This window comes from Pseudonaja textilis, chromosome 7, assembly GCF_049901715.1.
Source record: "Pseudonaja textilis isolate UNSWEBS1 chromosome 7, rPseTex1.2, whole genome shotgun sequence".
In the NCBI taxonomy this organism is placed as follows: Eukaryota; Metazoa; Chordata; class Lepidosauria; order Squamata; family Elapidae; genus Pseudonaja; species Pseudonaja textilis.
Genome location: NC_141996.1, coordinates 8033874 through 8055818, shown reverse-complemented (window position 1 = coordinate 8055818; position 21945 = coordinate 8033874). Strand labels below are relative to the sequence as shown.

Sequence of the window (21945 nt, the reverse complement as noted above, 5' to 3'; positions counted from 1 at the left end):
TACAACCTCCCGCCAAAGTGGTCCCTATTTTTCTACTTGCATTTTTTAACATGCTTTCAAATTGCTACATTGGCAGAAGCTGGGACAAGTAACGGGAGCTCACTCCGTTACGCAGCACTAGGGATTCAAACCGCCAAACTGCCGACCTTTCTGATCAACAAGCTCAGTGTCTTAGCCACTGAGCCACCACGTCCCTGTGGTTTTGATCTTAGCAGAGAATAAAAGCGCTTCAAACACCAACACAAATACTATACATGAAAGAAGAGTGGATGAGTTGGAATCAAAGGAAAGACCAAGAAAGTAGCAGTTGGATGTTCTTGAAATCCTAAACAAAACAAAAAAATACAGAACAGGTAGTCTTCAACTTATGACCACAACTGAGCCCAAAATTTCTGTTGCTGAGCAAGATGGTTATTAAGTGAATGTTGTCCCATTTTACCCTCCTTTCTTGCTATGGTTGTTAAATGAATCACTGCCATTGTTACATTTGTAACACAGAAATGTCATAAAGGCATGACACTATACAGGAAAACTGACCCATCAAAACTAGAATCCACAGTTCATCTACATTTACAAGACAGTCTGCTCTTTTGAAGACAACAAAGCCCACATTTTGGACAGAGGGGACATCTGGTTTGAAAGAGAGGTCGAAGAGGCCATCTATGTCAAAATTGAACAGCCCTCTCTCCAAAGAGGAGGAGGGATACGACATAATCTCTCTCCAGTCTACAACACCGTCCTTTCAACAGTTCCAAGAAGGCTCCACATCCATCAGCTGTTCCTGAGGTGACAGATAAACCTCCAAGTGGCCTCAATGACCCTCTAAAAGATGCAAATGACCAGCTGTCTGCAAGGAGTATAAATCCTTCCCTTCCCCACCATCTGGTCAGAGCTGAAGAAGCTTCTTGGATGAGAAGTGAAACGTCTTCAAAGAAAAACCAAGAAAGTCCAGTTGCCTCTTGAAAAAGCACCTTTGGGTAATAACACAGTAGTTAAGTGAATCTGGCTTCTCCATTGACTTCACTTATCAGAAGGGTGTGAGTACATGACTCTGGGACACTACAACCATCATAAATATGGCTGTCATGCCCCTGTTGGAATCTGATTCCGAGGGAGAGGTGGAACAGCTGATAGAGAGTGGGAGTTGTGGCTCTGGTGGCTGTGGAAGAAACTGAGGAAGGGCACAGTCTGGCTGGGCATTCAGAGGAAAACCCAGGCCTACCCCCTCTGCATCCTAGGGCAGAGAGGGAGGAACGGATAAGGAAGCAATGTGGGTTACGGGGGAGAAAAAGGCCCTGATTCCCTTAATTAGCTGCAGCTGGGAAAACAGGATAAAGAGGGTGTTTGAGTACAGCTCCTTGCTGGAAGCAAAGCATGAATTATTTTGGTTTGTCAAGTCTTATCTGGGTTCTGCCATCCTCCCAACTGTATGTGTTTCGTTATCTTTTGAAGTCTTCAATTCCTTATCCTGCCCTGTCTCATTAATTGCTGCAGCGTGGTTTGTGTTGGCTTTTATTTCTAATTTAGATGTACTTTGAGTTCGGACGGAATTTCTTCCCTTTAAAAACTGTTCTTGGGAGAGTTTTCTCTCCATCCGATGATAACTGGACATTGGAGGCCAAGTTGGAGGTAGTAAACGGACTTTACCTACTTTTGTGACTTGGTTGCTTTTGTGCCACGCCCCGGGTCATCACAATGGGGATGCTGCAACATTTTTCACGTGTATGACTTTACGACTCACTCACTTTTTTTCACTGCCGTTTTAACTTGGAGCGGTCCGTAAATGAACAAGTTTACAAGTTGAAGACCCGTCGTGAGAAACGTACTTAACCAAAGACACCGTATTAAGAGGCCTACGGACTTAGGCAGAAATCAGACTGGCTTTCAAGGAGGGGAAGAAGATCCAGACAGATATAGGAGGCGGTGATGGAGTCAGCTTGATTTCAGTTCGCTAATTGAGTTTTCTGTTTCTTTTTGTCTGCCTTCTCCCCCCTGCCCTTTTTTCTTCTTCTGCACTCTGCATTAACGCGGCTTCCCACAGGATGGGAAGGTTACGTACAGTAAGCAGGCCTGCCAAAACTCTTTTAGCTGGAAATGTTGGGCTCTCGGCCAGCCCTGCCATCAGTAAAAGGGATGTGGGTGCCTCAGGTGATGGATACTGGAGGGAAGTGGAGGCCGCAGCCCTCCCTTCTCCTGGTCTTTACTCCTAGGAGCCAAAATCACAGCACTGATTATGTTTACGTGTTGCTGGACTGAATATTTAGCAATCCAGACGGTGCTGTTGGAAGGGGCCCCGAGGAGAGCCATCGGGCAGGGCCAGGAGCTATACAATGGTTCGAAAGGGGAAGATTCCCTTGGGTTAATTTCTTGGTAAATCCATATGCACCGTAGTCCTCAATCTACGACCATGACTAAGGCCAAAATGTATGTTGCTGAGTGAGAAATCAGTTGAGTAAGTTTTGCTTGACTTTTCTTGCCGCCTTTGTTAAGTGAATCACTGCCGTTGTTAAATTAGTAACCCGGCTGTTAAGTGAATCTGGCTTCTCCGTTGACTTTGCTTGTCGCAAAAAGAGGAATCCCATGAACCCAGGGACACCGCCACCGTCATAAGTGTGAGTCAGTTGTCAAACCTCTGAACGTAAATCAGGTGACCATGGGGATGTTAACATGGTCGTCAGTCTGAAAAAAATGATCATGTCACTTTTTCAGTGCTGTTGTAACGTTGAATGGTCACTAAGTGAATTGCTGTAAGTTGAGGACTCTCTTCGATCTTCTTGAAAGCCACAAGGAAGCCCTGAGATCTCCTGATGGACTTCTACACAAGTATAGTTAGTTCTTGACTTATGACCACAACGGGGCCCAAACGTTTCATTGCTGAATGAGACGCTTTTCAAGTGAGTTGTGCACCATTTTACGATGTTTGTTTTGCCGCAGCTCTTAAGTAAATCACTGCAGTTGTTAAGTGAAACATGGAGTTGTTAAGTGCATCTGGCTTCCCCCATTGACTTTGCTTGTCTGAAGTCGGCTGGGAAGGTTACAAATAGTGATCACACAACCCTGGGACAGAACAACTGTCATAAATGCACGCCAGTTGTCAAGTGTCTGATTTTCCCAACATGATTCTTGGGATGCTGCAGTCAGGGTTGGGATTCTACCGGTTAGGCCCGATTCGGGCGAACCGGTAACTCCTAAGTTCAGCTGGGAGAGAACCAGTTAGCTCCGACTATCAGCTGTTGGGTTTGCCCCAGCACCAGTCTGTGCTTTATTTCCCGGTTTTCCAGCTCAGCTGCTTCGCGTGGCACAGCAGACTGCCACGCGTCAGCTGTTTTACACACACGGCTTGCAGCACAAGGCGAGTTGTAAACACTGCATGCGCAAGCGAAGCGCACGCTCACCGAACCGGTTGTTACACCAGTTCAATCCCACCCCTGGCTGCAGTGGTCGTTAAATGTGAAAACAGTCCTAAGTCTCTTTCTTCAGTGCCGTTATAACTTTGAACAGCCACTAAACAAATGGTTGTTAAGTTGAGGATTAGCTGCACTCATAAGCTCCTCTCTTGCTTAGATGATTTTTCAAAACCAACCAGAATTAGACAAATGCGCACCCAATTTCAAATGACATTTTGAAGAACTGTCGCACAGGTAGCAAGGGCGCTTAGACTTATATACCGCTTTGTAGTGCTTCACGGCCCTGTCCAAGCGGTTTATAGAGTCAGCCCATTGCCCCACAGCAATCTGGACCCTCGTTTTACCCACCTCGGAAGGATGGAAGGCTGAGTCAACCTTGAGCCGGTGAGGATCGAACTCCTGGCAGTGGGCAGAGTCGGCCTGCAATACTGGATTTGAACTACTGGCAGTGAGCAGAGTTAGCCTGGAATGCTGCAAGACTGCATTCTAACTACCGCGGCTCTAACTGTGTGGTAGCAATTTTGCTGCCCTTAATTTCTGCCTTGCAAAACCTAACAGTCAAATATGGGCCCCGATGCTCAGTGGACCCCTTAGCCTCCTTCTGCAAGCATTCGACTTCCTGGCCACCAAAGGATCTGCTTTTCCAATTGTTTGCTGTCCTGCAGAAATCAACTTACTTCTTCTTTTAGCCATTCATATTCTTTAATCTCCCTGCGGCTGATCTTGTCAATGTGCTTAACGGCATTCTGGGAAAATAACCCCAATACACCAAAATTAAAATGGTAACCTTTACATTGAAGGAAGCAAGAAAACAAAGGTTTAGACATATCACATGATACCAAGTCAGTTTTATGTTTTCCTACACCCGTTAATTTTCCAGAAGATCCTTTTAGTAGCTGATGACATGTAATACAGGTAGTCCTCAATTTATGACCATAATGGAACCCGCCCATCATGGTCGTAAAGCACAATGGTCATAAATTGGATCACCCAACCTGATTTTACAACCTTTTTTTGCAGCTGTTGTTAAGTGAACACTGTGTTCACTGTGTGACTAGTGCGGTCATTAAATGAACGCCACAATTGTTAACTGAATTAATGGTTCACTATAGACTGGTTTTGCTGAAGTGCAAATGCCAGTTTCTGGTGAACCTGTCATAAAACTGAGCATCAGAAATATGATCACATGACAATGGGAGGGTCAGCTGTTGAAACCTTGGAACTGGAGGAGGCCCGTCATAATACTGAACAGTCTTGAGTTCAAAACTATTTGTATAAAAGCATTATAGAGTTCTAGAATAAAGTATCAATATCGATAGTACATTTAACAACATCAGCTGTTGAAAAGCTCAAAGCAATTTGTCAGTACCTTTTCCAGGTAACAAATGTTCTTAAAAGACATAAGCTTTTGTGTTGCATCTTTTTTATAGGCCTATGAATAAAATGTTATTAAATATATCCTGTTTCCCCCAAAATACAACCTACCCTGAGAGTAAGACCTAGCTTGATTTTTACACATGCGCCCAATATAAGCCCTACCCCCCAAATAAACCCTAATTAAGATCCCACCCACTCCAGAGTGGACAGGTAAAAATTAAGCTAGGGTGTGGATGGGGGGGTGGAGCTGCCCTACTGCTTAGCTTTGGACAGTTGTAGCCAGTCCTCGCATACCCCGACACCTGCCCAGCCGGCCTATTTCTTTAGAAGCCGGCAAGGCTAGCAAGGCTTTCCTGAAGGCCTCTGTAGCAGATAACAAAGCTCTGGATCGATCCAGAGCTCTGTTATCAGCTGAAGAGGCCTTCAAGAAAGCCTTGCTGGCCACAGAAGTTCCTGACGGCCTCTGACAGCGAAAAGGAGGCCGGGGGTGACACATGCAAGTGAGGTTAGTCAGTGGATGACATCCCCCGAAAATAAGACCTGGTCCCTTTTGTGGTGGCAAAAAAATACGTCAGGGTCTTATTTTCGGGAAAACACGGTAGTAAAATCAAGATTCCTCCTGATTATCACCACCATAGATAAACACAGCTTTCCCATCAAGTTTGCTAAAGTTAAACATAAAATGCAAACTAAGAGGATGAAAGAACTGCTAAGAAAAAATGTGTTGCTAAGTGGCTGAAGTGTGATTGTGTGACTGGAGGGGTAGGGTGAAGTAACTGTAACTTTGAAGAGTGTTCATAAAAATGTTTTTTTGAGTCTGTTGTAACCTTGAACAGTTGTTAAGTGATCAGTCATCAGTCAAAGCTACTCTATGCCATCCTTTTCTACAAAATTTCTCCCAGCCCCGTCGAGATTTCAAGTCATCAGTGTGACTGGGGCATTCTGGGAAATTTCAGAATGTATCAGGCCCCAGTTAACTCTGAAAAAAAACAGATGAGAAGACGCCACTAAAAGCATCTGAAATGGCAAAAATCAAAACGTACCTCGGTGGCCCATTCTTTCTTTAACTCCAGCTGTCTCAAAGTGGTTTTGTCAATTCTTTCCTTTGCTTCTTCCAAAGAAATTCTAAAAAATTCTAAAAAAGGAGAAGACGGTGTTGAGGAGACATACAGAAAAGAGGCCTATTTTAGCCTTTTTAAAATGCCATCCCGAATGTAAATTACAGGAAGTCTTCAACTTATGACCACAATTGAGACCCAAAATTATGTTGGTAAGTGAGAAATTTGTTGAGTGAATTTTCTCGCATTATATGACTTTTTCTTGCCACATTCGTTAAGGGAGTCGCTGCAATAGTTAAATTAGTAACACGGTTGTTAAGCGAATCTGGCTTCCCCACTGACTTTGTGTCAAGCTTTGGAACTGTTATTAAAAGCTGCCACACAGCTGCGGAGGATTGGAGCGGGCTGATGTTGTTTGAGTAGCTCTCAGCAGACAAAATAGATTCTTTAGTAATTCAAGGTCATTGTGAATTGCGCAGCAAGAATTGGGACGGAAGGGGGATTGGTTCACGTGATGTGGGGTAAAGGGGGTGGTTTGTAGGTTGGGTCCTTGTGGGAAGTCTGGGGTGGAAACTTTACTTTCGGAATTCCACAGAGGTACCAAGTTTCTATTCTAATAAAAGTACTTTGATCACTTTATGGTTGTCTTGGAGTTACTGGCTAGAATGGATAATCTCTGGAACGCTGACACTTTGCTTGTCGGTAGGTCGCAATAGGGGATCACGTGATTTCCCCAAGGAACGCGGCAATCATCATAAAGGTGAGTCAGTTGTCAAGCATCCAAATGTAAATTCATGGACTGTGGGGATGCTGCAATGGTCATAACTGTGAAAAACGGTCATAAGTCACTTTTTCCATGCTGTTGTAACTTCGAACGGTCACTAAATGAAGAGTTGTAAGTATTCCAGAATTAAAGACAGCAATTCTGGTTTCAGGTTTTGGGGTTACCATACAATTCAGCGTGACTTGAGCAACGATTGTACAGTCTCTCTCTAAAAATGAAGTGCCCATTTTTGTTCTCTTTGGCCGAGACACAAAGCTTTCTTCAACTTAGTCTAGTACTTCCAGATGTTTTCTTTCTGCTGTTCCCAGAGTTTCCCATCAGCGTGGCCAAGAGGCATACAGGCTCCTGAAACATCTGGAAGACGCTATGTTGATTCAGACCTGTGGTTCTATCTGTCCCGAGTTTCTCCAACTAAAAACATCTGGAAATAATTAGGAATGGGAACTTCTTGACTCCACACTTGACATCGCACTGAATCGGCCAACTGGCAATACCGAAACAAGTGGGATGAGGATCTGTTAGGATATTAAATTTAGTAGCTGGAACAGTAAAAGGGTACAATGGGCCAGAACACACCGTTGGAGCTGATTGGTTGGAGAGAGCCGGTCCCTGAGGCCATTAATGCTGTGATTGGTTGCTGGGGGTGCAAAGGGGGGAGTATTGTGGCCCATTAACCCCAGCCCACCCACCCAGCAGCTGAATCAGAGGAGGAGGCGGAGGCGTGGGAGTCAGGGTCAGCATCAAGGCAAGAGCTCTGAGAGGGAAGAGGGAGAGGAGCTGTCAGAGAGATAGAGAGAGACAGAGGCGGAGCCTGGATTGCCCATCAGCCCTCGGATGGAGAGTCAACAGCCCCCAAGTCTGGAGGTGGCTGATGAGGGAAGAGGAGGAACAACTGAAGAGCAGAAGGCAGAGGAGAGGAGAGCAATGGAACTCTATGGGCTGGTCCTTGGGACGGAAGAGCCACCACTGCTTGCGAAGCCCCGCGTTAGCTCTTGGGATAAAAGGCAGGGGGCAGAGATGAATAATGTGGGAGACAACTATTCATCTTCCTGCCGGACAGGCTTATTAGCCTGAGGTGAAAGAGAAACCTTTTGCTGGGGCTGCTCCTAATAAAGGAATCATTGCTTCAACTACAGAGGGTTTGTCGTGTTTGGGGAGCTGGATAAGAACAGGAAGTCTCCCTTTTTTTCCTGCCTTTCTCTTCAGACTTCCCTGTATGCCATTCGATTTATCTCACGATATTCCTGCATTCCTTACTATCTTGTCTGCTGCAACTATAAATGCGAAATATATTTATTTAAATAAAATGACACGTTGGTGCATCAGTGTCTCTAACTAACACCAACTGACTGCAAAGAATATAAATGTTTCCATTCTCCACTATTCAGTCAGAACTGAAGAAGCTCCTTGGATGAGAAGTGAAACCTCTTCAAGCAAAAGAAAGTCCAGTCGCCTTTTGAATAAGCACCCTTGGGACAACCAGGACCTGGATGACTGAGAATCTCCATCGACATGTGTTAGTTTGAAGCCAACTTCTTCGTAGGCCTCTAACAGAACCTTACTTGTCATTTCTTCAAGATCTTCCTTCAACTTTTTAATATCCTGTTCCAAGAACCGAATCTGATTTCCGTGTTCGGTGCTTCCCACATTTTTGTAGGCGGTCCAGTAGTCAATTTCAGTTTGTTTTTGGACAAGTTTCTGTTCAACATAATGTATCTGGAAACGCATATCTAGTGAAAGGCAACAAGGCATCATTTTCAGTACAGTTATAGCAATAATAACACTAGTTGCTTCACAAAAACTATGGATAAATACAGGGACACCTGTAATTTATATTCGACCTCGATGCACCAACTTCCCAAACCAATTAACATCATTTGCATCCTGACTTCCTTCACAAAGGATGCTGTTTAGTTTTTATTTTTATTTTTCCATTTAGTTCCTGCTTGTTCTTCAAAAGCTTAAGGCAGCATCACAGAATTTTCCTTTTCCCATTTTTTCTCGGAAGCCATAGCTCAGGGGTGTCAACTGAAGGCCTGTGGGCCAGATCGTTGCTTAAATCTGAAATATCAGTGCCTTTGCTGGCTAAAACAGGCCATGTAGAGGCCTCATGAGCCCGCCTGTGTGGCCTGTTTTCAGCCTCCCCAGCCTCCAGCAGAACTCTACTGGCCAAAAATGGGCCTCGCGGGGCCTCCACATGGCCCATTTTGGGCTGGGAGAGGCAGGTTGCTGCAGGAGACATCTTCCCCCCCACTCCCCACCCCCGCCTGGCCCACGGAGAACTACAATGCTGATCCGGCCCTTAAAGAAATGCAGTTTGACACCCCTGCCAGTGGTCTCCAAACCTGACCACTTTGTGGGCTCCAACTCCCAGAAATCCCCAGCCGGCATGATGAATTCTGGGAGTTGAAGTCCACATGTCTTAAAGTGGCCATGATGGGAGACACCTGCTCTGGGAGATAAATTGACAAGAATAAGTAGCCCAAGGTCATCCAGTGAATTTATGTGGCTGAAGTTAGACTAAAATTTGAAGATTTCTCCCCTTAACTGCTTCACCAACTATCTTAGTTCTTAGATTCATGCTTGCCTCTCATTCAGGTGCTCAAGATGGAATGGGTACAGATAGTCTTCGACTTACGATCACAATTCAGCTGAACATTTCCGTTGCTAAGCAAGATAGTTGAGTAAGTTTTGCATCAATTACGACCTTTCTTGCCACAATTATTAAGTTGAACCACTGCAGTTGTTAAGTTAATAGTACGGCTGTTAAGTGAATTTGGCTTTCCCATTGATTTTGTTTGTCAGAAGGTCACCAAAGGGGATCACGTGACCTAGTGGTGGGATTCAAATGGTTTTTACCACTGGTTCAGTGGGCCTGGCTTGACGGGCATGCTTTGCCTAACGCTGGCGCACAGCTTTCCCCACACCAGCTGAGACCTGCAGCGCCAATCAGCCGAGAGGATAAAGAAGAGAAAAGCGCAGGGGGGCGGGTAGGAGGGCCGATCTCTTCTTTTTGTCAGGGCTCCAACAAATCCCCCTCATTCAAAGCAAAAGTCTCTAGCCGCATCTCAGAAAAAGTAAATTGGTTTATTAGAAATTGCCATGTTGGCATGTGGCTAGATGCAGCCGGTACTAAATTACACCATACATTTCCCTCTTGACCCTGGTCTTTCCCCCACCCCCTGGATGTGACTTCTCCAATGGGACACATCCATCTCCAAGAGTCATCCATCATGCTCTCCAATAACCTTCTTACACTCTGACAACTTTGGGCTGCTGAGTTGGTTATCTATGCATTTCAAGAATGCCTTGTTTCCCCCCCACTCCCTTTTTCTGGCATCTAAGAAGACCAAAGGAGTATCTTTTTAATTGACACTTTTCCTCTCCGCTGATTGTCTGATTTTTTGTCCTCCTCTCAGCTGATCGTAGGCTTTATTTTACTACCAGTTCAGCTGAACCGGTCTGAACCGGTAGCATACCACCACTGACATGACCCTAGGACATTGCGACCGTCATTAATACTGGCCCAGCATCTGAATTTTGATTAAGTGACCACGGGAGTGCTGCAACGGTCCCAAGTGTGAAAAACAGTCACGACCCCCTTTTTCCAGTGTCGTTGTAACTTTGAACAGGTCAATAAACGAATAGTTGTAAGCCAAGGACTACCTGTACACCTGTCCCATTTTTTTCCCCACCAGGGGAAAAAAGCAGCCAATCAGGAACACCCTGTGAACAAAAATTTCCTTAAAGCCCCCAGAAACGATCCTTGGTCTTCGTCCCTCCTTCGAGAAGTGCAGCTCACCTCTGATAAGTTTCTCCTGGTCTTTGATGTACTGCCATTTGGCCATCATGGCTTTCTCAACATCATCCCGTGTAACGATTTCTACTTTTTCCAGCTCCTTCTCCTGCTCTTTCAGAGCCATCAGCAACGCTCGGATGTGTTCAATCTGTTCGAATTTGAGTTGCAGATTCTGGTGGCAGGATAGAGAAAGGCGTACTTTTGAGGCCTGTGGAGACTCTCAGTCATCCAGGTCACGATTGCCCCAAATGTGCTTTTTTTCAAGAGCCAACCGGACTTTCTGTTTTTTTTTCTCGGAAGATGTTTCATTTTATTTTTTTATTTGTCGAGCAAGTACTAGATAACAGGTACAGAGGTGATATTTAGCAGGTTCTGACCAGTTCTGGAGAACTGGTTCTGGAGAACCTGACCAGTTCTGGAGAAATTTTGAGTAGTTTGGAGAATCGGCAAATCCCACCTCTGACTGGAGATTTTATGGTGTCTTTCTTCTGCCACGCCCACCAAGCCACGCCCACAGAACCAGCAGTAAAAAAATTTGAATCCCACCACTGAACAGATATAAGTATAAACATGATTATGAATACATGAAATGGATATGAATAAAAGGGAACATTAGGACAGGGACGGAAGGCACGTTGGTGCACTTATGCATGCCCCTTAAAGACCTCTTAGGAAAGGGGTGAGGTCAACAGGAGACAGTCTAAGGTTAAAGTTTTGGGGGTTTGGGGAAGAAACCACAGAGTCAGGTAGTGTATTCCAGCACTCTGTTGCTGAAGTTGTATTTCCTGAAATTGAGTTTGGTGCGGTTTACCTTGAGTTTGTATCTATTGTGTGCTCGTGTATTGTTGTGGTTGAAGCTGAAGTAGTCATTGACAGGTAGGACAGTGCAATAGATAATTTTATGTACAACAATTAGGTTGGACTGAAGGCGGCAAAGTTCTAGGTTGTCTAAGCTTAAAATTTCAAGTCTGAGGGTAAAAGGTATTCTGTTGCAAGTAGAGGAGTGGAGGACTCTTCTCGTGAACTATCTCTGGACTTTCTCGACTGTATTAATATCCAATATGTCGTGCGGGTTCCAGACTGATGAGCTGTATTCAAGTATTGGTCTAGCAAATGTTTTGTTTGCTCTAGCTAGTAATATTACCAGAGGAAAAGCTACGTAGGGTTAGGTTAACAACTCTTAATGCCTTTTTGGCTATGTGGTTACAGTGGATTCTAGCACTTAGGAGCTGAAGAAGCTTCTTGGATGAGAAGCGAAACGTCTTCAAAAGAAAAACCAGAAAGTCCAGTTGCCTCTTGGAAAAAAACACCTTTGGGGCGAACTTTTGATGGTTTGAAAAAGTTAAGGCTTGTGCAACTTGTTCAGGCGAGGGCAAGCAAAACCATTTGACATCCAAAGCTATTTAGAACAATGCTCACTCTGGTGATTCTGGTAGAAATAATGGATTCCCTTTGTGCTTTCTTTCTTTAGTTAGCATGCAGTGTTTATATGGCCAACTTTCTCCCAATTGGGGCATCCAACACCATAGTTAAACATTCCATGACTATCTAAAACCAATCAAAAATAAATAGAGAAAACCCAAGAATATGGAATAATAGACTCCTGTAAGAGTAAAGTCCACTCCCTTTGGCACTGATGATGTTTCCTGGTTTGGTAATGAAACGTCTACAAGAAAACCATCAACTTCAGAGAACATCAAGGATCACCACCTCCTCCTCCTCCTTTCCACAAACTCCACTCCCTTCTAGCATCCTCCTCCTCCTCCTCCTTCTAGTACTGATGATGTTACCTAGCTGGGTAATGAAAGGTGAGCAAGAAAATCCCAACTTTAGATAATCAGAGTTGGAAGGGACCTTGTAGGTCATCTAGTCCAGGGGTCGCCAACCTTTTGGACCTCAGCGACCACCAAACTCATAATTTTAGATCCCAGGGACCACTAATTGGTTCTGTGGGCATGGCCTAATTTGAGGGTGTGGCTTAGTGGTCATGTGACTGGCTGGGCATGGCTCGTATGTAAATATTATAAATATTTATATAAATATTTAATTTTTTTTATAAAAAAGAGCAACTTTTATCCCAAATCAGGCAAAGCAGGCAGATTGAGTTGCTCACAGAATCACAGATTCATTCAGAGATTTATCTATCTGCCATTGGCTAGCTCAGTCTGTCACATAAAATTTGCTTGCAAGCAAACTCATAAAATTAACTCACAACACACCATGCACATAAATATTGATTTTTTTTATAAAAAAGAGCAATTTTTACCCAAAATCAGGCAAAGCAGGCAGATTGAGTTGCTCACAGAATCATTCAGTGATCTATCTATCTGCCATTGGCTAGCTCAGTCTCTCAAATTTGCTTGCCGTGAGTCTGCACTGAATTTGCTTGCAAGCAAACTAAGGGAGGTTCAGCTGTGCTGAGCCGAAGATTTAAAGACTAGCTAGAAAGCAAGAAATCCAACCATTTCCTGCTTCCTAGTTTATCTAAATCTCCCGGCACAGCAGAACAGCTGATGGTCGGAAAAAGGAAAAATAGCAATTTAGCAGGCACGTTTACCGGGAAAGGAGTGAGTGGGTGGGGAGGGTTTCTGCGCAGCCTGAATTAATTGCTTTGGGGGACAGGGTGCTTTGGGGGTGAGGTTTCTCTGCAGCCCACCAAAATTTTCTCACGGCCCATCTGTGGGCCGTGGCCCACCGGTTGGCAACCGCTGATCTAGTCCAACCCCCTGCCCAAGTGGGAGACCCAATACCATTTCTGACAAATAGCAGTCCAATCTCTTCTTGAAAGTCTCAAGTGATGACGCTCCCACAACTTCCGAGGGCAAACTGTTCTCACTGTCAGAAAGTTTCTCCTTATTTCCAGGTTAAATCTCTCCTTGTTCAGTTTCCATCCATTGTTTCTTGTCTGGCCTACAGGTGCTTTAGAAAATAGATTGACCCCTTCCTCCTCTCTGTGGCAGCCCGTCAAATATTGCAAGACTGAGAACAGAAACTTCAGAGAGCATCAAGGATCCCACAGTTTGACTATTTTGCCTCAGCGCAGAAATATTATTACCAGTAAGCTGCAGGTCAACTCTAGCCCTACCCGCAAACAATATGTGATCTTCGCTGCTTCGTTAAACAGGATGAACATAAGCCTTATTTATGTATCTAGTTCATTTATATAGCCATCCAATAGTGTCACTGATGCAATGAACATGCATTTTGGGCACATTCTGAAAGACAGGGGAGGACGGGGGCAGGGGGGGGGGGGCTGGCAAGCAATGCTCCATGGAATCTCAAAGAGTCGGACATGATTTTGCACCTAAACAACAAAATATACACACCCATCTCACAAAGACGTGACCCTGGAAAGGCATCCAACACAAAGACAGTTAAAACCTTCATAACAAACAAGATTCATCACAATCTAAAAACAATAAAAAATAAATAAAATTTAAAAAATGCAGAGGTGGGCTTCAAAAATTTTAGCAAAGGGTTCTCTGCCCGGATGCTGGGTGGGCGTGGCCATGGTGGGTGTGGCCTCTAGTTGGCCTTATGCATCAAGGCATTTTTGCCCTCCCCGGACTCCGGAGGATTTCTTCGAGCCTCTGGGAGGGTGAAAATGGCTTCCCTGGACTCCGGAGGCTCTCTGGAAGCCAGAAACAGGCCCATTTCTGGCCTTCCTGAACTTCTGGGAGCCCGTTTTTCTCCCTTCCTGAGCCTCCGTACGCACCCTGCACTTATCTGCATCCAAAACGGGTCGTGTGGGGACTCCTGGGGGGGCGGGGCGGGGCCAACCAGGAGTGGGATTTGGGGGTTCTCTGAACTGCACAGAGTTTTAGTTAGGGGCTCCCCCGAACCCGTGCAAACCCCGAGCAGCCCATCCCTGAAGTAGTTCATTTGCTTGCTTACTCTTTCTTTGTTTCTCTCATTCTCGGCTTCCAGTTGCCTGATTTCACCCAGTAGTTGATCAATGACATCTTCCTTAATTTGAATTCTGAAGGTAAATAAAGACAAAAATAAACTGTCACATTTTCAGAAAGTACATGCTTTTTTTTTTTTTTTTTTGCAAGGAAAAATGGAACACAAGTAGAAGAAACAGGCTGAATATTTGAATTCTTTGCTTCAGGTTTTATTGAAAGGTATTTGTTGTAGTGACGAGGCAGTCGAGTTGTTTGATCATGAACAACTGAATTATGATGATGATCTTTATTGGAGTCTAGTCTTGCATTTATATACATTTTTAGTTATTCTCCATCGTTGGTTAACTTTGGATACTGCTTAACTTTCGTTGCTGTTTAGTACAGTAATCCATACAATTAATTACCTCTAGTTAAAGTCTAACACATGTTTACTTCCTCTCTCTAATCCTCCTTTAGATTACTGACTTTGTTTGCCTGAGTTGTATTTGCTTGGAAACATTCTTTATCTGAGGTTTGCCATCCGAGATTGGAACATTCCTGCAATTAGAACTCTACAGGTATTAATACAGTGAAACCTTGAGTGAATCAATGTTGATCCAACAGACCCAAATCCCAATTTTTGTGGTCATTTTACCACAATATTTATCATTTCCATAATGCAAATGAAGGTACTGTAAGTGATAAAATGAAGTCATTTGCATTGAAACAGATGACATTCTCTCTGACTGAAATGGACAACTGAGAGTAAGTCTTCCCAACTGGTCTACTAAACCAGATTTTTCTGTCAACTGATATTAATCTCCATAAACTGGAAGCACACATCTAATGATGATTTAATCAAGCTTTTAACAACTATTTTTTACAGTTTTTCCCATTATTATATCCCAAAGAAGCTCTTCCTATCCTATTTCTTTGTAGTTTTATGCAGAATTAGATAAATCAGCAATGCACCTCCAAAATGGACATAATCATGGGAAGAACTGTTTTCTGCCGCTTTTTCACTTCTCACTATACTAAAGCAGGGATCCCCAAACTTGACAATATTAAGACTTGTGGACTTCAACTCCCAGAATGACTGGCTGAGGAATTCTGGAAATTGAAGTCCACAACTGCCAACTGAGATGTAATTCCTAGCAGGGCCTTGTTTTGTGTGTACTATCTAGGACTTGGAGCAATCATGAAGTTTGAGTTTCATCATGGGCTGGACAGAATGAATTAACCCAGTGGCCATCAATGGCAATTGAGATGTCATTTCTAGCAGGGCCTTATTTTGTGTGTATCATCTAGGATTTGGAGTGATCATGGAGGCGTAAGGATTAAATGTTGCGGTGGCCTACAGATGGAGCTCTCGCCTCACAATCAGGAGGCTGAGAGTTTGATCCTAGGCAGAGGCAGATATTTCTCTCTCTGGGCGTGAGGAGAATATATCTGCTGATCAAAACTCCTCATTGGTGAGAGGAAGGGCATCCGGCCATTACTCTGCTAGCTCCATTCAGTTGCCCAGACTCCACTCCGCAAGGGATTATGGGGTCGTTAAAAGGTGATGATGACGAATGGTCGGCTGGGGAATTATTTTAACCCAGTCCCGATTGAGGCTAAATCTAACCAGGTTCAATGGTTATTCAGTTGAATCTTTGACTCTGCTTATTTATTTACAGATCAACGCTCGATGCCTGTTGAGTCTCTTGGCCAGTGAGGCAAAAAAAAAACCTATAGAAAAACAATTTTCAAACTTTTTCAGGCTGCAAAAATCATTAGAAAAAAATATATAATCACAGAATCCTCGACCAAGAGGTAAAGTTCTAGAAAACAAATGGGCTGCGTTTTGAGTGAAGTTTTTTCTGTCTCTGGGTCTCTTCCATCAAGTTCATGAGAAACCTGTAGGTTTCCTGCTGTAGAATATATTTCCCAGAACATGTTGATTTATTTGTAACCAAACAATAAAGTCATTATGAAAAAATGCCAGTGACTACTGTATATCAAGAGCAAGCTCTATTTTTAACTGCCAGTGTTTAAATTTTGTGCATTTCCTCCCCTCCTGCCTGCTCTACGTAAAGGCTACCAGCGATTTTGGATAGGAGAAATAATTTCCATCACTGTGTGTGAACCACATTTTATAATTCCTTTCCCTTTAACACTCTCCTCTTAAGTGTTGCATACACATTGGCTCTCTAAATTAAAATATTTACTCTAACTTCAAAGCCCTTTATTATCTTCATGTATATTCTGCTGATTTATAATTTGCCCTTCCAGAGATTAGATTTCCGTTCTGTTCCCTTGGTTGCAAAAGCAGTCTTAAGACTAAACTGTGCATCATAAAGATGGTTTTGAATTGTCCTTCTTAGTTTTGACTGGTTTGGAAAGCTTACAGGATGCTATTCCTTCTACCTCATAGGTCTGAGCTCCTGGAGAAAATATTAGATATAAACCTAATGGATAATTGATAGAAATACATCAATAGATAACTAGGGGAATTCTCACTAACAGCTCAAGGAAAGCTTAGAATGATTATTGGGCATAGAAATTTTAACTGACTATCAAACAACTAAATAACCCTGAAAAAATGGCAGATGGGAGAAGATAAAATGTAATGAAATGTTCTGCAAGAGGTCATGGATGAATGGCAAGAATCATGAATAAGAACATGTTACAACTGTCCTAATAACTAATCACTAAAAAAATAGAGAGAGTCCTTGATTTATAACCGGTATCATAGTGTTGTGGTTGGTCAGCAGCAGGTGCGGATGGCTGAGGGCTCGAAGAGCGAAGACTCAGATGAGGGGCCTGCCTGTGATGCAGGGATGGGACCAGGACTATCAAGGAGCAGAATGCTGCCTTTGGAGATTGTGGAGGCTGGCAGCAGTGATGAAGAGGTCCCCGAGGAGCATGTGCTCAGTGTACATGCATGCAGGGCTGCTTGAAGGAAACAGATAAAAGAGATAAAAGCCAGCTGAGAAACCAGAGTTCCTTGCAGGAAGCAAAGAAGTGTTTGCACTCAAGCCTTGTGGACATTCGGAATATCTTGGTTGGTGTTTGGAGATTCTTTGTGTTTGAAATATTTCTTAGTCACTTTATTTAGTGTTCTTGGCAGCCTTGCACAACCTTATCAAGGCTCGTTCTTATCAGACACAATTAGTTTGAAACAGCCTTTTAATCGGGAAGGAATGAAATTTGTGAAGAATCATTAAAAAGTTTTGTTGTTACCTCTGTTTTGTGTTTGTTTCCTTGGAACAAGATTTGGGTCAGAGCACATAGCAACTACAGGTAGTCCTCACCAGAATTCTTTTAGTTCTAAGTTTCAACAGCATTGAAAAAGGGAACTTTTGACCATTTTTTCACACTTACAACCATTGCAGCATCCCCATGGTCATATATGTGATGACCCAGAGGGTAACACAAACGTCACAAAATCCAAAACATAAATAAATGTCCTTCAATGCCTCCAACTTGGCCCCACTGTTCAATAATACTCCGTTGGAGATAAAACGTACTCAAAAATAGTCTTCAAAAGAAATCAATACAGTCCGAACTTAATGAGTAGATAGAGGTTGAAATAAAAAAACCAAACAAGCTACAATGACGAAATTTCCACAACGGACCAGGATAAGTAATTACCAAATTCAAGGAGATAACAAGACACAGTTTGTTGGAAGGCCGTCAGCCAAGATAACTTCAGACCCAAAGAAAACACGCTTTGTTTCCAGCGTTCGCCAGTACGCAGGTCCAAACTCTTATTCAGTTGTCACAGCTGCAGCCCATGAAGAGGATCAAGGCCCTCTCCCCCCGAATAGATCTCTCCCTTGTCCTCTCCTCCCTGCGTGCCCTAGGATGGAGAGGGGATGGGCCTGGGTCCTCCTCTGACTGCTCAGCCAGCCTCTGCCCTTCTCCAGCCTCCTCCACAACTTAAGGAGCCACACTCCACCCCCTGTTGGCTGTTCCTCGTCTCCCTTGGAGACAGTCTCCACCAGGGGCATGACAATATAATCAAAATTCGGACGCTTGGCAACTGACTCACACTTATGACGGTTGCAGTGTCCCCGGGGTCATATAATCAACTTTTGCAACCTTCTGGCAAGGAAAGTCAATTCACTTAACAACCATGTTACTCATTTAACAACTGCAGTGATTCACTTAACGTAACCGTGGCAAGAAAAATCGTAAAATGAGGACAAAACTCACTGAACAAGTTTATCAATTTGCAACACATCCAATTCTGGGTTCAATTGTGGTTGTAAGTCGAAGATTTACCTGCATTCAAAGTTATGATGGTAACTGAAAAAAATCTAGTTATGACTCGGATTCAAAGTTCAGACAGCCGCCCACCTTCCCTGTAGTCACATGACCACATTTTGGATGCTTGACAACTGTCCTGCATTGCAGCATTCCAAAGTCATTGCGACATCTCACTGTGGGGTTGGACTAGAAGACCTCAAAGGTCCCCTCCCACTCTGTTATTCTGATAGTTTTTAAAAACAGCAGAAAATGGGGTGTTTTTGATGGCATTCGGTCACTGTAAATCCTGTGACTTACAATGGTTTTTTGCTGTAAGAAAGTTTTTTTTTCCAGTAAAAAAATATATCTTTTTTTAATTCTGTAAAAGTAAATAATTGGTATTTACCCCTAGTTTCTGGCAAAAAAACTGCCCATGGGATAGAATCGATTCACTTAATGACCACCATGTACCTTTAAGGACCATTGCCTTTGTTTAATAACTATGGCATTTCTTTAATGGCCAAAGTGTTTGTTTTAACAACCACTGAAAAAAGCTAATAAAACATAACTGTAATTCCAGACGCAATGACAGTCGTAAGTCAAGAACTTCCTCTATAGATCTACTCCTGCCATACTATAAGTTCAACTACTAGATAGAGAATAGTCGTAGTATTGCTACACCCCACTGCCCCCAAAATAGGTAGTCAGTTCACTAAACAGAGCTAAAGTAAAAATTTGAATTTTTTAACGACTTATACATACTGAAATGCCAATAGGGCTTCTGGAAAATAGGTCCTTGGCTCTTTAGGTAGTTGTGAAGTCCCTTTTTTCTTCTTCTCTTTCTTCTTTTCCTTTGCCATGGCTTATGTCTTTATGAGGTCAAACAAATCTCAAGATCAAGAAAGATAACAAATTAGGATAGCACATAAGCAGTGGGTTGATGATTCCAACACACTTAACAATTTCTTACTTAGCAACATAAATTCTGGGCTCAATAGATTTCTTAGAAATCATATCTATTAGGTTCCTTAACACTGATTTCCTGACAATGTGTGGTATAGATAGCAGCCTAAATAATAATTTATTTATCTAGTTTTCCTCGTTATCTTTATAACAGTTCTAGGAGAGAGGCTTATTTATCAATTGAAAGCTAAGTTTTGGAAATGTTTATGGAGATAGTCAGTCATCCCGAAGGTGCTTTTTCAATCGGCAACTGGATTTTCTTTGTTTTTCCTTGAAGACTTTTTCACTTCTCATTCAAAAAGCTTCCTTCAGTTCTTTTTCAGAACTGAAAAGGCTTCTTGGATGAGAAGCGAAACAGTTTCAAGTGGGGAAAAAACCCCAAGAAAATCCAGTTGCCTTTTGAAAAAGCACTTTTCGGATAAGTTTGGAAAGCTAATCTCCAGCAGGTGCAAACTTTAATTATCACAGCTTTGGTTGAATAAACATTTACAATCCATTTTAATCAGAGAAGTTGAGGCAAGGACATATTTGTTAATTCAGGGCTGATATGCTAATATCAATAAGGAATGACAAACGGTGATAGTTTTACACTGTTAATAATGTAAAATAGCTTTTTGTATAACTTCAAAACACCCAGATTTTCCCCAACTAATGAATTCCTTCTATCCTAACTAAAATTAAAGAAGATAAAACTTTTACTCTGTCAAGCTTTTGAAGATTTAAAATGGGTGAAGTCTGGGATAAAAAGAAAGAAAACAAATTCGTATTTCTGACTTGTTGTACATATGAGAGAAAGTGCATTTTTCAAAAAATTCTTTGATTTCTTTCTGATTTCTTCATTACTGGACGTTTTTAAAAAGAGACTGGACACGGTCATTTGTCCAGAATGGTAGAGGGCTTCCTCCTTGAGCACTGGGTTGGACTAGATGACCTCTAACTTCTATCTCTGTTATTCTGTTCTCTTCTTCTTCTCAACCCTTAAGAAGTGCATTTAATGATTCCAGAAGGCTCTGGCTTTTTAAAGTAGAAAAACCATATCTTGGCTGTTGCTCCCAGTTCTTTATTTGTACTAAAGAGCAATCCAAAACTCAAACACGAACCCTGTTTCTGGAATTGAGATACACTCCCCTTTAAAAATATCTTTTCCCAATTAGAAATTAACATGTTCTGTGTCAAAAGCAATCATGATTCTTCCAGATGACAATGAAAAATAAGGGAATGGAATGTGCTACAAATATCTTTGCTGGCCCCTAAAATACCACAGTTATGGAGTTTGCTGTCCAAGTGTGAATGTCCCCAGAAGAATTCCAAAATATGGAACATATGGCAACACTTTAATAAAACATATTACAAATATTAGTTCACGAACAGTGCAGCATTTTATTAGAACACACTAACGTATTCAATGCATTTATTTCATGTAGACATGTAATATTTTTTTTATATTAGAGAAGCTGTTTTATGAGAAACATCCAGATTTGGTCAGCCTTACCCAAGTCCCTCTAAAGTTAAAGGAATTTGAGCTACACATTATAATTTATTGTCTTGTTGCGTTCAGAGTAACATCTCACACATAACTTAGCTTGCATGCTGCTACTCCAAGGAGCAACTAAAAACATTTTAAATACAGCAGAGAATGAAAAGAACTGAGTTAAGAACAAGAAATTCTTCTTTTAAACAGGAATTGGGTTGCTTTTAGGTTTTGCACGAAGGAAGGAAAGTGGGAGAGAGGGAAGGAAGGACGGAAATTAATTAAGGAAGGAAGACAGGCAAAAGAAAGATGGAAGAGTGGATAGAAGGAGAAAGGCAGAAGTGGGCAAGAAAGGGATGAAGGAAAGAAGATCAGAAGGAAAGGAAGGAAGGAAAGGGGAAGGGAGAAAAGAAAGAAGAGAGAGGAAACAAGGAGGATGGATGGATGATGGAAGGAAGAGGAAAAAGAAAGGGGAAGGAAAGAAGGAAAGGATGGATGGATGGATGAGGGAGGGGGGAAGAAGGAAGGAAAGAAAGGAAGACAGACAAAAGGAAGACAGAAGAGTGGATAGAAGGAGAAAGACAGAAGTGAGCAAGAAAGAGGGATGAAGGAAAGAAGATCAAAGAAGGAAGGAAGGAAGGAAAGGGGGAAAGGATAAAAGAAAAGAGAGAGTGGAAGGAGAGAGGATGATGGAAGGAAGAGGAAAGAGGAACAGGAAGAAAGGAAAGGGAGGACTAGCTTTACCATCCTTCCTCTCACCCCCTTCCCCACTTCAGACGCCCCCAACCCCCTTGCCAATGCAGGCGCCCTCCTCCTTGCTCAGCAGCGCCGCCCTCCCGCCCTGCAGGGAACTGCCTTACCCAATTTCTCTCTTCTTGGAGGAAGATGAGGTGGAGGGGTGTCTGCTTCGAGCTGCTGCCTTTTGATTGGCTGCCCCTGCAAACTTTGCTAGTTGCCGGGGTAACCGCG

General features: G+C 42.9%; 1 protein-coding gene across 3 annotated transcripts in view; it reads right to left on the bottom strand.

The window, feature by feature from the left end:
• Nucleotides 1-21945, bottom strand: part of CCDC83 (coiled-coil domain containing 83) — a 33533-nt gene extending 11588 nt beyond the window's left edge. The window contains exons 1-7 of one of the 3 annotated variants that reach the window (XM_026706801.2): nt 21837-21945; nt 19305-19431; nt 14320-14404; nt 10429-10597; nt 8189-8356; nt 5828-5919; nt 4085-4153 (exon numbers count right to left, since the gene is read on the bottom strand). In XM_026706801.2, coding sequence (XP_026562586.2) covers nt 4085-4153; nt 5828-5919; nt 8189-8356; nt 10429-10597; nt 14320-14404; nt 19305-19402 — 681 coding nt within the window. In that variant the 5' untranslated portion in view covers nt 19403-19431; nt 21837-21945. The remainder of the gene's footprint in view (nt 1-4084; nt 4154-5827; nt 5920-8188; nt 8357-10428; nt 10598-14319; nt 14405-19304; nt 19432-21836) is intronic. The other 2 variants (XM_087936996.1, XM_087936997.1) reach the window with 2 other exon arrangements.